The following is a 15117-nucleotide window of genomic DNA, read 5'->3' on the forward strand; positions in this document are numbered from 1 at the left end:
TCCAAACAAATGAGGAGCCACAGGTTTCAGGCCCCCTGTTAAGTGTATACGTTCTCATGGGGAACTCCGAGAATGCATCTCCGGGCTGCGAGCCCATCCGGATTCAATACATGAAACATAGAGGCAAAGTGTCAGGGCACACTGACCCTCCTCTTGAAAGACTCAAGCCAACGACCGAACATCTTGCTCTTCCAAGAGGGACTGGGCTCAGGCAGCACACCACAGGCCCCTTTCAGACCCGCTCCAGAGTATGGCTCGTGCGAGAGACCAAGGACTTGATAGCCCGAGGAGACCTTGGCCACTAGGCTGGAAATCAAGTAACATCTCGGGCAGAGAAGTGGCCACGCAGCAATACAGTGCACACGAGAAATGAACTACATGATACATAGATACACGTACCCTGCTAAACGCCAGGAGGAAGTCCAGTTTCCCAGAATGCCGCATGCAGTGGCGCAGCTTCCAGTAGATGAGGTGCTCCCAAGCGAACACCAGCAGGCTCAGGCCCATGGCAACCAGCAGCATGTAGAAGACGCCCGCCATGTTGTCGATATCCAGCTTGCTGCTCATCACCTCGATCTTGTCGTTGTGACATATGCCAGACAGCCACAGCCTCTCCAGCATCTCAATTTCATCTGTGGAAGGCAGCACCAAACAAGTTCAATGTTTATCAACCGATTTTTTTCACAACTCCTGATTAACATTGTTTCTATTTTTCTGTGTTTTTTCACAATGGGAGGTATCCCCCCAGAATTCCGCCTTTTGCCTTCTCTCCCTTTCCTTCCTTTCTACTTTTTTCTTTGTTCCCCTGCTTTTTCCTCCCTTTGCATTCCAACCAAATTTATATGTATGGTAGGTATGGAACTTTCTCAGTCCTGGGTTGAAAAATGAGGCTTCTCATTTCTTTTTCATGTTTTACTGTGAGCCATTCAATGTGGCGGGGAATAAGGTGGAGGAAAGCCTAGCTACTGCAGCATGCACTAGCAAAATGCATGCACAAACAGCATGCACGTCCCACATTCATGCACGTGCAACGTCAGCCATGCTCAAAACGTATGCGTCCTTTATGCAGGTTAAGAATGACTATTATTTAATTTATTTATTTTATGTGATATAGTTTTAACATAAAACTTTACATAGACAAATAAAAGAACAATGTATTATTACAAATTCAATGTTCAATTTGATTCAAATTAATTTCATCATTTAATATTATTATTATTAGGGTGGTTGAGTGCTACATAGCTTCAGGAAGCAACGGGCGTATTGCTTCAATATCAGTCCAGATTAATAGGTCAACCCTTTTCCATTCCACTGCCTTGTATTTTTTAGTATGTTTTAATATATTTTGTATGATTACACATTCAGCACAACACATGGTATGCCATTCTGTCAAACCAATTAATTCAGTTTCTTAACACTTCGTACAAACAATGCATATTGAAAACCATTTAGCAAAAATGGTGTGAGAAAAATAGAAAATAAACAGTCACTGAGTAAGTACTGAGTTGTTCAGAATGCACTATTTCCGGGATTCTTCCAAAGAGAAAACACATATTTCTCAGTTGCCAATGGGAAGAGGAAGGAAATGAAAGTGCAAAGGAAGAATGCATAGTGAAGTGCTACATTGCAAGTGCATTGCGCGTCCTTACTACTGCAAGTGTAGCTCCTAGAAATACTCTTCCGTGCATAATTGTATCAACATTTCACTATACCAGGGTGACATCTGTGTGGGGACATTTTGTTCATTCGGAAGCACATGAACAATCAGTATGGTGCAGTGTAACAGTATCATTTTCATTAAGACCTTTCATGAGGAAAGGGAAAGATATATGTAAGGTGAGGGGCAGGGTAGGCCAGAGAAGCAGGAAGAAGCTGTACAGTGGAGCAGATTGGAAACAGAGGGTGGGGTCAGGCTGCTCGGAGGGAGTGGATCCGTCGTGCAGATTGCTGGGTACAGCACATTTGGATAGGAAACAGTAGACAGGTATACAGGTTATTCCACACGTGCCTGTACATTCCATTCTTTCTTTGAGTTTCCTGGCCCCAGGACTTTTCTCCATGGTGGCCAGCCTGGTGACATCAGAGAGCCACAGTTCCTCACTCAGGAGGCAATCTCCACCCAGACATCTTCACCTCTCGGATTCTCCCTTCGTCTTCCCAGATGGATCACTTCTGCTACTATCTTAGCTTGCTTGCTTGGTGTATGAACAGGAGGTGGTCTGTGTTGACAGAGGTTTTATACACGCGACTTGCCTTGAAGTAAAGCTTGTGTGGGGAATATTACACAATTTTTACTTTTTTTTGTGTCAGAACTTGGCAAACACCATCTGTCAGGTGAAATGATTCACCTTAAATAGAGCGAGGAGAGGAATGAAACAGAGGGAATTTGAGTAAAAAAAGATCACCCTAAAGTATTCAGGGAATTTACAAGTGTTCTAAACAAGGTTATTCAGTCCCAAAGTGTCTGGCTATAACACCTCAAGGGGACGGAAATGTGCATGCCATGCTGGTGTACAGATGATGAAATGAAGGCACAGGGAAATAAAGAAATTGTCCCAGGATCACAACATCGCGTTATATGGAGAAGCCAGGATTATAACTGCAGTGTCTTGATTTAACATCCAGCAGTTTACTCACTAACCACTATAGCCCACCAGCTACAAAAAGTAAAGAAATCCAAGTGAACACCAACCATCAGATCTGGGTGTAGGTTCACAATTTGCAAACAATTGTAACTGCACTGTGACACAATGAGGAAAGGTGTCCCTTCTCCCTAAATGGAGACCCCTCCTGTGAGGCTAGGGAGGTGAGCCTGCTCCGCAACTCCCTCCCTAGTGGTAGAGGCAGGTGGGACCTCACCGGGAGAGACTCCCCCTTTGGGGATAAGGATTCCCGTTCCAGTGAGGAACTCCCTAAACCAATCCAATTCCAGGGCATACATGGGACTATCTAATCTGTCAAATACTTCCAAGTACAGTGAATTAACTGAAGATATGGGTACATTGGGCTGTTATCAGGAAGAAAGGGAAGTTGTCTTTAAATGGAAATTGCCAATCCACTGCAATGAGTATGTTAAAAGAAGAGCACTCATTAGATGAAACAGAGAGAGAGGACTGTAGACTGAAGCAGGAGAGGGCCCCTTAACGTAACAGTTTGCAACATCCAAAGGTGTCTGAATCAAGCAGTGCAGACGCTGAATGTAAGCTGCTCGGATAAAGCAGAAGTGGTGACTGGAATCGGAGGCTGAGTGGTAGCGTGACCACAAAATCATTGCACAACTATGCTGACCACACCGGAGGAAGTCACAGCAAGCGCTTTGGCTCCCCGGCCGATACTAAAAAGCCAGGAGTAGGAGCAAGAATCATACAGCGAGAATGGCAATGAGAGCACGCAGAACACGAGATTGAGAGGCAAAGAAGGTACCAGACCCACAGGACTCGTGCAGATGATCAATAGAGGTACGGAAGGTAACGGATAATCTAGGAGGAACAGGAAACAACACCGGATGCACTATTTCTAAAAACTCACCCAAATAGAAATGGCCAAAGCTTGGAAACAAAGTCAAGAAATTTGAACTGCTCCAATGAAAGAAAGAGAATAATAAACAGCCCAGAGAGGGAGGCCAGGAGAATTAAAATACATGGAGAAATTTGTCTCAGCAGGAATGAGAAAAGCTGGGAAACCTAGTTAAGAAACTTGAACTGTCCTAATGAAAGAAAGAGAAAAATAAACATTCTCGATAGTGAGATCAAAAGAATTGGAGTAGCAGGTGGAACTCGTCTGAGTAGGAGGGAGAGAAAGTGGGAAATAAAGTTAAGAGATTTGAACTGCCTTAAAGAAAGGAAGAGAATAATAAACACCCCTGAGACGGAGATAAATAGACAAGAAAACTATTAGCTTGGAAAGAGAACAGGCCCGTTCAGAGTCTTATGAGCGAGCTACAGAACCTTATAAAGGAAGTCACAAACGACTATTTGAGAAAAACATGTTGATAAGGATCATGAAGTTTAAGAAGCCAAGTATGTGAAACACCTGCCAGGAGAAGGGCGTCATTCTCCTGACCTTAGTTGTTAAGTAGTGGTATGGTCAGCGGGCACATTCTTTATTTTGGACATTCAGAGACGACTGACGAGCACCTAAGTTATTCATATAGGTAGGGCTCACCCCATACCAATAGGGATAGTTACGCCTTCATACTATTATTAAATAAATATATATTACAATTGTCATCAGAGAGTCTGCGTCCTCTGTCCGATTCCCTGCAGCATCCTCTCAGGTACACAGTGAGGGAGGCATCTACAATCCATTCCTGTGGACCGCAAAGCTCTACCGCCAGTATCAAAATCACATGCTGGCTGCAATAGATTTGTTTCTGACAGACGGAGTAGATTGGGTGGCAGTCAAGTAAACATCAGTCAATGTCACTGAACACCTGTATAAAAACTTAAAAACAAGGGGAGGCAACGAATGCTTAAAGCAAGGCCTATTAGGTTCAAGTATTATTGTTTACATATTACATACCACGTCAGGAAATTCATGAATGGCCCAGAAATTCAGATTCTCAAAACCTTTTTTTTGCACTAATGATGATATGAGCAAGGAGCAGGGTGATTCTCAAGTGGCATCTGAACGATGATAACTCAGAGGCCCTTTCTCACCCCTGTGTGTATATGCGCATATCAGAGGGCATACCTGTGCATTTAAAAGTGCATCCCGAATTCACAAATGCGACGTGCTTGTAAATGCACAGAAATGAGCGTCATCCCCTGCGCCTGTTGGGAACAGGCAGACTGCGAGGTCGCAAATCATGACAGGGCCATTACTGACCATTTCATCATTTTTTCTTGAATTCTGACCGCTTGTAGGAGCGTACTGGGGCAAAACATTGTCTCGGGCTCCAATGAAAAAGTGGCCCGCAGTTGCAAATGGCTATTCGTTCCTTTTGTGACAGACTGAATAGTACCCAAAGGGGAGTTTTTTGATAAAATGTGATGCAAATTGTGCAATTTAAAGAATATTTATTCAGCAGCAATGGTCCAAACTACTAGCCGCATAGCAAGCACCTCATTACACTGGACACATTGGCAAGAAAAGTTGCCCACCTGGACCAACAGAAGCTGGCCCACACTAGCCTTTTGCGTTTTTGGTTCAGGCATTGCCCTATAGGCCAGTCCGAGCCTGACCGCTTGCAGTGTCGGGAAATCCTTAGTTAAAGGCCCTGAGCAAAATAAGGGTGATACAAGAGGGCCGTGCCTAAGGCCTTTAAAACCCGTTGGGCCTCGTTGCAAAAAGCAGTCAAACACATTTTTTTCTGTTACCATGGAATCTCCTTTGTGCAAAACTGGTTGTGCAGCAGGATGCCACATCGCAAAACAGCAGGATGTGACAGCGTGCACTGGGTCACTGCATGTTGGGAAGGCAGTGTACAAGGGAGAAGTGGAAGACCTCCCGACCTGCATCAGCATGAGGTAGACGTGGTGAGGAAGCAGGAATCACGGGTGAACGTTAGCCGTGCCGAGCCATGAGGACAGAGAGATTTCCGGCAGCTATCAGCAAAGAATACCCAGAATTCCTGCTTCCGGACTGGCTGAAGCGCAGCCAACATTCTGATAAAAGTGCTACTATAGCTTTATAGACCTGCAGCGACAGCCTTACCGGACGGTATGGGCCCTGAGGACCGAGTTAATGGCTCGAACGAAGCAAGGGCCTTTATCAAGGTATGAGGGACCATAACGCCCGGTATGGCCCAAGCTGCAGGTCTATAAAGCTATTAGAACACCATTAGAACACCCTCAGGGCCCGATTCTGAACTTGGCGCAGTGAATGTGCTAAAGAGCAGGATTCACTGCGTCAAGTCATGACGCCCAGGCTCCACCAGTATTGTCAAGTGGGCCTGGGCGTCCTGCTAGGGCAAGACAGTGCACCTTCAGGATTGCGCCTGTTTTTGTCATAACGGGCGCAATCCTGAAATCTCAGCAGCATTTTTGTAAAATAACGACATATTCGTTATTTTACAAAAATGCTGCTGAGAACACGTGTGTATATAAACACTTTCATACACACCAAAGTAAGTAGCTGCAACGTTGCACAATACAACGTTGAAACTGCTTGCATTGGTGTATGTGAAGGTGTTCATATACGACCGTGCCGGCAGCTCCGTCGAAAACCATATGTAATTACAACCCGATTTACGGGCTGTAATCAATCGGCGGGCTATACCGGTTTGTATAGCCTGCAGATTGACCAATCAACGTTGCTAAACAACCGCTAGTGTGTTCTAATTAAGTCTTGTTGACCTAGGACGAGAGCAGCACTGGAAGCTGTGGGTCCCGAAAAGTGAGTTAGCTTCAAGTGCAGCAAAGTACTGGAGTGCCGGTTCGGCGTTGGTGTGGAAGGGAGGCTGGGCCACATCTGCCAGGTGCAGCCCAGCGAAGATTGCAGCAGATGGAAGCAGGGCCAATTCCCCCAAGGAAAGAACAGTAGGAGTTAGGACTGTCTTTTCAAGTTCCAATGCTGTGTCCTTTCAGGTTCAGCCAGGGGGACGAGGAGGCGAGATGTGTGGGTGACTCCACCCACACCTCTTGCCTGCTCGTGTGTGCGTGGAGGCTGCTGTCAGCACCAAGCTCCTGTAGAGAGTGGGAGTGCTGTGCTGGGAGCTCTGCCTGTGGTTCCATGTGCTGTCAGAGCAGCGCCCCCGTGAAGAGCGTGAGCGCCGCACTGAGTGCTCTGCCCCCTGCTCGGCGTGCGGTCGCAATGACACTTGGCTAATCTGTGAGCTATAGAAGTTCGGATAGCCATAGATTAGTTCATCGCCATCACGCAGTTGGCACAGGGTTGCACACATTTTATAACATATTGTTAATTTTTGTTTTCATTCACCTGACCTCACATCTGTGCTGTCACCTAATTTGCAAATAAAGAGTTTGTCAAAGTGTGTGTGCTCAAGATTAGGAAAAACTACAAACTCAGTGTAAACGTACTCATCAGAAATGCAGACATTGGGGCTAGGGGAAAGACTGCGAATTTATCTTACAAGAAAAGAGGATTTTAAGGGTGGTGTTTAAGAGGAAATAAAAATATAGAAACATATTTGCACAGTAGCAATACAAGAGATTAGACATAGCCTGTCTCAATAATAGCATTTAGGTGGTAAAGACAAGGCTATAAAATGTTGATAATATAAGGTCTATCCAACCAGAGAGTAAGGCACGTTATTCATTAAGTTAGCAGAAGATGATTCTCATGTCACAAAATGATCGAGCTCGAGTCTTAACTAGGCCCGAACGGACTTCTAATCTGGTGGTCTGCAACCTGCAGTTCTGCAAATGTTCTGGGACACAGCTCCAATGATCCCTCAGAAGTGATTATACTGGCTAGGACTGAAGGGAGTTGTAGTACAAACCATCTGGAGAGCCAGCAGTTGCAGGACCCTGTCATAAGGGGACCTTTGGTAGCTGATAAATCCTTGAGAGAAAGCTCATCCCTACAATAAGAACATGACCAGTGTTTGGGTGCCGACGATCCCTGGCAAACTTGCAGCAGGCTTACAGGTCTCACACAGTTATTCATTGTCCAATCAGGAGCGGCAGATCTTGTGATGAGTAATGGGCTTATTTGTCAGGTTCATCTAGCCAATCAGGGCCCTCTTGGCTGATTTGTCGGGTTTGTCCAAGTGGGTGAAGCCAATCAGAGGCCACAAATCTCCTAAACTAAGTTTGTCCATATCGTCCAGCTCACTTTCTTTTCCTTCATGAGATTTGCTAGGCTGAGAGGGAAGTTTATACACAGGGCAGGTTCACACTTGGGAGGGTGGTTGGTGCATCTTAGAGCATTTGAAAAGTATTTTTTAGAGTTTTTGTGGGAGTGACTTCTGTCTGTTGTTTGTCCTTTTGTGTAGATTGTTTTTCTATATAATCTTTTTTATAAGCCATTCTTGGCTTGGCTTTGTTCATTGTGTGCTAGTGTCTTGTGTTAGTAAGCAACATGGTTGTATTCTTCCCTTGTTGATTTTCCCCTTTGTCTCCCTTTACAAAAGTAAAAGTTCAAAAAGCCCAAAAAAGTTTCACACACCTATGTGTAACCCCAAAACAGTGACAAATTACACTTCCCCTCTTTGTGTTTGTTGAGTATTGTTTTTTTATTCCAGCTCCAGAAGTAGTGTATAAGTATTGGAAAAACAAAGAGGTGATGGCTGGAAGGTTTAGAATGAATCTTAACCTCTGGTGTTGCTCTGTGCAACCCCCAGACCATCATTCTTCACCTGACAATCTATTACAGAAGGGGAAAGACCATATGCAAATCAGGCGTGGTCCCACCCCAAAAGGCGCAGTCAAGCCCAAACTGCTAGGTCACATCCCTTCTGCACGAGACCACAAGCCTCCCCAAACATGTTTCGGCCTTGTTGGGCCTCATCAGCGAGGAGTAACTTGGGTCTCTAGGCCGAGCAGGCATGGGTCCCATGTCTGGGCATACCCATCCCACTCAGGGTGACAAAGCAAAAACAAAGGGGTGATGGCTGGAAGGTTAAGAATGAATCTTAACCTCTGGCATTGCTCTGGGCAACCCTCCAGACCATCGTTCTTCGCCTGCAAGCCATTACAGAAGTGGAAAGACCATATGCAAATCAGGGTTGGTCCCACCCCAAAAGGAACCATGTCCTGGAGGGTTTCGCAGAGCAATGCCAGAGCCTAGGATTTCGTCTAAACCTTCAAGCCATCACCTCTTTGTGTTTGCTGTGTATAAGTATTGGGTAACGTTTTAGCTGTAATGGTAATTTTAAAAGTAAGATTGTTTGTTTATCTCCTTATTTGTCCAGTTGGGTCACCTGGGGTTGTGCTGGTTCTCTGTGGTTCACAGGGTTAACACTTTTGGATTCTTAGTTGAGAAACAGGGAACAGACACATCACATATACACACATTCTCAGCATTGCCATTTCAGGTTTTCACATGTGCCTATGATTCTGGGAGTGGAAGATGGTTGGAGGCGAGGAGAGGCTGCATTTCTCCTCACAGGAGGAGGAGGTGGATTCCCCATGATAATTGAAGAGTTTGGGTACCCTGTTCTATTTGTGGGTGACCATTTGTGGGCCTGAGCCACAGAGCCTCGATGATCCTCTGAGTCAGTGAGGAAGGTTGAGACATTAGGGGAGGGCTCAGGAGATCGAAAGGAGGTGGTGAGAAGCAGGGAGACCGGGGAAGGAGGGCCTAATGCGGACACTCTCACAGATGCAGGGATTATACAGCCTCAAAAAAACGACCCCTAACAGGCTTTGGAGGAGCAGATGGGATTGCCCCTGTTGTGGAAGGCAGGGGTGGTCACAGCAAGCATCCTGAAGAAGGGGTTTGGAATGGATCTTGTGTGGTTGGGGGGACATAGAGGTGGAAGTTGTTTCCAACCATCAGGGCAATGGAGCTCCAGCAGATGAGAGGGAAGGCTGTAAGGAAAAGACTCAGGCGGGGGGATTCAGCCTGGGAAGGTGTTTGCACCAGAAGGTGGACTTACCTAAGAGGGTGCATCAGGGGCAGGCACAAGAAGAGGTGATGGCGAAGGAGCCTCTTCCTGCAATGATGAACGTACCCCAGGGAGCAGGGACATCACCCCACCCCCACAGATCCCACAGAGTCCTGGGCGGGGAACATTTTTGTCCTGCCATCAGGGAAGTCCATCTGGATGAGCAGGCTGTGGTCATCTGAATGGTGGAGTGCTGTGTGAAACAGGTCAAGTTGGGCTGAAGACAAGTGGCAAGGGGGGTTCTCGCCCCAGGTATGATGGTGATAAGGAACCACATGAAGGAGGGTGCAAACGGCATATTTTCCCTTAAAGGTGCAGTGTTGACAAAGTGAGTCCCGGGACTGTGGAGCCGCATAGCATCAGCATCAGATATGCAGTGACCAAAACCCTGCACCCGTGCAGCCTGTCGAATTGGTATCAGTGGAACCGGCAACTGTGGCCACCAGAAGGCCCCTTTTGCCAACGCTTCCTTGGCAAGTGATTGGGGGTGGTGAGCCAATGACAGCAGCATCTTCAGGCAGGTCACCCCATGGATGACACCATGCAGCATGGGGGTCTACAGATTATATTGTGGGCAGATGCTTAGCATTGGGAAGTTGGACCACAGAGTTGTGTTGGTCAGCTTGAGATGACACACAGAGCTCCACCAACCTATCCCTCCTATAGAGTACTCTGCATGGTGAAAGGAAGAAATCAGTCATAGATGGGGAATGGCCACACAGGTGGACTTCCCCACTGCAAGAATGGCACCAGTCTGTAGGGGTGCTGTAGATGTTTGGTAAAGGTTCAGTGGAAGAACTTTAGAATGTTAGTAGGTAGCTGTGTCCAGTAGGACAGCCTGTGAACCTTATTGGGTGGCTTTTCTCTCTGAAAAACCTAAGAATATTCAAGGGTGTCTATGATCTCTGACAGGACCCGTGAACTGTACGGGGTAGATGTGCCCTGTGAAAAACAAGATAACTTTAAGGGTTGGCTGCGCTGTGACAGAACCTGAGAATCTCTGTGGTGCTGTGACCTGTGAAAACCCCAGAGGACTGTGAAAAATACAAAGAAACATAGTGGACAGTACAACCCTGTAAAAATCCAGAGAACCTTAAGGGGTGGTTGTGCCCTATGAGAGAAGAAAAAAATATTTCATAAGTGTGTGATCATGATTCAAAATTATTACTTGCAGTTTAGTTAATGCAAGAGAATGGGTAAGACAGTCAGTGGTCATGGCCTTGGAGTCACAGTGACTATTAAAGCTATCAATTTCCTTATCATTCACACCCCACAAAACCATCTTGCTCCACTTCTCCGTGCAGGACATGTAGTAGGTAGCAAATCCTCATCATCATCATCCAACCTGGAGTGTTGGCTATGGGTAGATCTAATTCGATAGTCATCTTCTAGTTCAGTTTTATGAATGTCAATTGTTCAACATGCCGCTCTTCAAGGTTTCTAATGCAGTAAGAGACTATAGGTTTGACTGCAATAAAAACTCTCTTGGACTGTTCACTGGGGTACATGGGCAGCTTAGAGATCTAACATTTTTGCATGCAAGTGGCACTGAACTGACAGGCGACTTGCTGTACCAATACTGTAACGGGTCATCTTCTCTTCCCGCGGCTGGAGTTTCCAGTAGATGGGCATCAAGCATCTGTGTGGCGGTTGGCTTGCTGTCTGCTCCTGTTGATTTCATGTTTGTATCGAAGATGCCTGAATGACTGAGGATGTTGCACATAGATTCTTCTTTCCAATATGCTGTGCCTGCACTGCTCACAACGCTTTCAACAGGTATCAGGGATGTACTGCCCATTGACGCCGCCATCATGCATGAGCTTACCATGCTTTACTTAGGTGGAATATTTGGACTCTTTGGTGTTTTTCCTGGTGCATGTGTTCTTGTGCTAATTGATGTAGCAAGATCTGCCGCAAATGATTCTTGAACATGTGTACAATGCTGCCTCCTTGTGATGGGTGCTGCCAATCGTCTTGAGATATGCAAGTGCAAAGTGAGCACTTTTACTTTGAAAATTGGTTCCACAGAGGAATCTGGCAGCTACTCAATGTTACAAGTGATGTAGAAAGCAGGTTCCTGAACAGCTGTGTCACATCAGCATCACCTGCCACGGCACAGGCGCTTACCATTTGGGTCAGGCTGAGTTGAAACAGGTAAGCCGATGGGAGAGACTCATTTAGGGATGTATTGTGATGGCTAATCCGCTTGCTGCTCACCTTGGAAGTTCAAACCAACAAGCAGGCATTAGACAGCAGCTGCCACTGACATGGTGTTAAAATTGACCCATCTAAATCTCTGCTACTGCTACTGCTGTGGGGGATGTAGTAATATGTAAATGCATGCACTACTCACATATCCTATCCAGTGTGTGCAAAGTAGAGTTCCAATGAGTGGCCACTGAGGTCTTCTGGTTGTGCCATGTGACTTCTGGCACACTTGCAGTTTGTTACATAGACTTTTGGCAAGCCCAGCTGAAAGAGGAGATGGATCTTCAGAGCCACAGCAACCATTTCTTTCCCAGGCTCATACTTGCTAATAAAGTGTGTGACCACGAGTTGAAGGACATGTGCCTTATGCCCAGAAATTCTTGCATGCAAAATGCTGTTTGGTGCTGAACTGCGTACACCGGCTTCACCCTTAAATTACTGTGGGGCTCCTCTTGGCTGTTGGAAGGAAACACCACACAGTAATGCCTTCAATGTTCTGACCAATGGCCACATGCTCATGGTAAAGTGGACTTTTTGACCCACCCCACTATAGCCTTGTCCTTGACCTACAATCCTGGTACTGCAAGAGAAAAATAAGTTGGCTGGGAAATTCTCAGCAACAATCGACATTTGGCATTAGGCTCTGAAATCCATCCTTCTCCACAAGGAGTAGGGAAAGAGATATGTTGGCAACATTAGAGCCAAGTGTGGATTGCGTTTGTGCTGTCTGTCATGAGACCTGTGATATTTTTGGCCATGCTTCCATATTACTTCCCTTACACTATTGTGACCACACTATACACCGGTAGGTTATGGATGTAAAGCTTGGTTATGTACTCCATTTCCAAGCAGTGATACAGCTGAAGTAGTGCAGGGGTAATTGTGTGGACTAGTGGAGGTATGCCACTTGTTTGATGGTAGCGGGAGGCGTGCACATCATATATTTTGACTTCTTTCCATGTCTGTACAAGGTTCTGCTCAATATGGGATGGCATAGATATTTTAGTTGGTCCCTTGCCTTCCTTTGGCACACAGTTTTCTGACAGTGTGCAAGTAGCCAATTTCGGGTGCTGTTTTTTCTATGTGAAGCTCTACCACTATTTTCACTTTCAAACTAGTGGCCAGCAGCACACAGGCTGGGTTCATGTGGCCGTGATGATGCTGGCATTGATGGTGCCGGTGATGATCTGAATGCCATGTAATGATGTGATGTGCTTTCTGGTCTGCGACAGGAGGCTTGCTCCTAAAAGAGACTTAATACAGTTGATGGCAGGATTCAATAAATACTGAGGCCTCTGTATTTGTGGTGCCATTCTCCTCTTCCACCTCAGTATCACTGCATTCCAACAGCAATGCTTGTGGAGCATAGACTTTGCCTAGATCATCATTCATCTTATCATTACTGTCTGACACCACTCTTGCGTGAGCTCCCGTCCCGAGGTCCCGAAAAGTGGAACGAGCCCCCACTTTTGGACCCCCCCGGAGTTAAAACCCGAGACGAAGGTTTATGAAGGTATCGACCATACACGGGAGAAATCCCGGGTGAATACGGCCCAGGCTTCCAGTAAATATTGCCAAGAACTCGTGGCGGTGAAAACGAAACTTGATGCGGCCTTGAGGCGACTCGGAACCTCATGCCTGCCGGGAGCGATTACTACGCTGGTACCAAGAGGAGCGCTAACCGGAGGTTGAGCCCTCACATCTATGCGACATCACTCTTGGAAGTGAGGACCCCACGGAACAGTCGATGGGATGCAGTAGTGGGGAAAGGGCCTGAAACGAGCTAGACGGTGCGAAGCCGGTCGCCCCGCGGAGACGACAGAGGCACAGGCCCTGTGCTCCCTCTTCTGCTGAGCGTACTCCTGTGGAAGGATTACTTCGCCTCCCTCTGCAAGGAGCGTGACTCAAGAGAAGTAAGTGATTCCCGCTGACCCCTCCATCGCTTGGCGGTAGCGCACAAAGCTTTCAGCCCGAAACTGCGACACAACTGATTGCGGCCTTGCCGGTGCCCCTCGCCAGTAAACCCGCAAAACCGAATATAGGCAACTCGCTACCTTCCAGCCGCATGGTGCCTTGGGGTCCCTTTCTTAAGCAATAACGAAGCAGCGGGCACATGATGGGTTCACTTTGCGACTGATTCGCGGGTCCCCACGTGGAGGTGTCCGTGGGACATTGAGAGGCTACGAACAACCCTGCTCCCTCAAGTCGATAAGGCCAATGCTTGGACTGTAAAAACAAACGCATCTCCCCCACAGAGGGTAAGGCCCCCGGCGACACCCTTACAACGGTCCGTCTGATCCAGACACCAAAATAATAGAAGGGGGAAATTGGTGTAGGGGCGTGTGCCTCCTCTGTGGTTCTAAGTACTTGAGCTTTTGCATCTGCGACACGTTGAATCTGCAACACCAGGCACATGAACGCCTGCCAGAAATTTGCCATACACGCATACGGATTAGCACCCCGAATTGACGTCGGACCCACAATGGCCACATCATCAATTGTTGGCGCAGAAACTGCCACGACAAAAGGAGATATTGCGGATTTACTGGCGGAAAAAAGGAATATGGGTGCCAGCATAGGAGGAAAAATCGATAAGCTCACACAGCGCCTTGATAACATAGAGGACAGGGTTGAGGGTGTTGAGAACAATCAGGCCTCAATTGACGTCCTAGAAACGCAGCTCCCACACAGAATAACTGAATTAGAACAGAGGGAGCAAGAATTTAAACTCAAAATGGACGATTTGGAGGATCGCGAAAGGCGAAACAATCTACGCTTTTTTGGGATTCCTGAGAAGGAAAGAGAGACAGAGGAGGACCTAAAAACGACCCTTCACGACATCATTAAGCTACCCGTTGTGGACGACAGCATTGATGAACCCAAAACGGAACGCATTCATAGAGCGGGAGGCCCACCTGGAGGCCCGAGGTCGGTGCTGGCAAGATTCCACCGTTATCAAGATAGGTCGAGAGTGCTGGAAAAGGCACGGAGTGGGGGCACCATTACCCTAAGTGGGGCCCAAATAACAATATACCAGGACCTCTCCGCCCTGACACTAGCCCTGAGGAAAATGTGCAAACCACTCACGACGTGGCTAAAGTCTCGGGACACGCACTACCGGTGGGGATATCCCTTTTCTCTCTCCTTCGAACATGAAGGCACGAAGATCAGGCTGAGCTCCGAACGGCAGATCAAGGATTGCATCGCTGACTTACTAGGCCCGCAGGACTGCGAGGAACCCAGCGACCATCCTCCCAGGGATGGGTCGGAATGACAGACACAGGGCCCGAAGAGGAGGAAGGTGAAGGGTTCGAGGAAATACCGCAGAGGGAACGGTTCTCCGTAGGGGGGCAGCTAAGCCTCGATAAGTATAGTACTCTTTGCTTGAACTGACATTT

At 47.0% G+C, this 15117-nt stretch overlaps 1 protein-coding gene across 2 annotated transcripts in view; it reads right to left on the minus strand.

Annotated features, from left to right (window-relative positions):
- The window catches only part of GRIN2D (glutamate ionotropic receptor NMDA type subunit 2D), a 1678351-nt gene that overhangs the window by 142929 nt on the left and 1520305 nt on the right, over positions 1-15117 (minus strand). For both annotated transcript variants that reach the window (XM_069637325.1, XM_069637330.1), the window contains exon 12: positions 400-632. In XM_069637325.1, coding sequence (XP_069493426.1) covers positions 400-632 — 233 coding nt within the window. The remainder of the gene's footprint in view (positions 1-399; positions 633-15117) is intronic.

The sequence above is a fragment of the Ambystoma mexicanum genome, chromosome 1q (genome assembly GCF_040938575.1).
Source record: "Ambystoma mexicanum isolate Mex_15411 chromosome 1q, UKY_AmexF1_1, whole genome shotgun sequence".
NCBI classification, from domain to species: Eukaryota; Metazoa; Chordata; class Amphibia; order Caudata; family Ambystomatidae; genus Ambystoma; species Ambystoma mexicanum.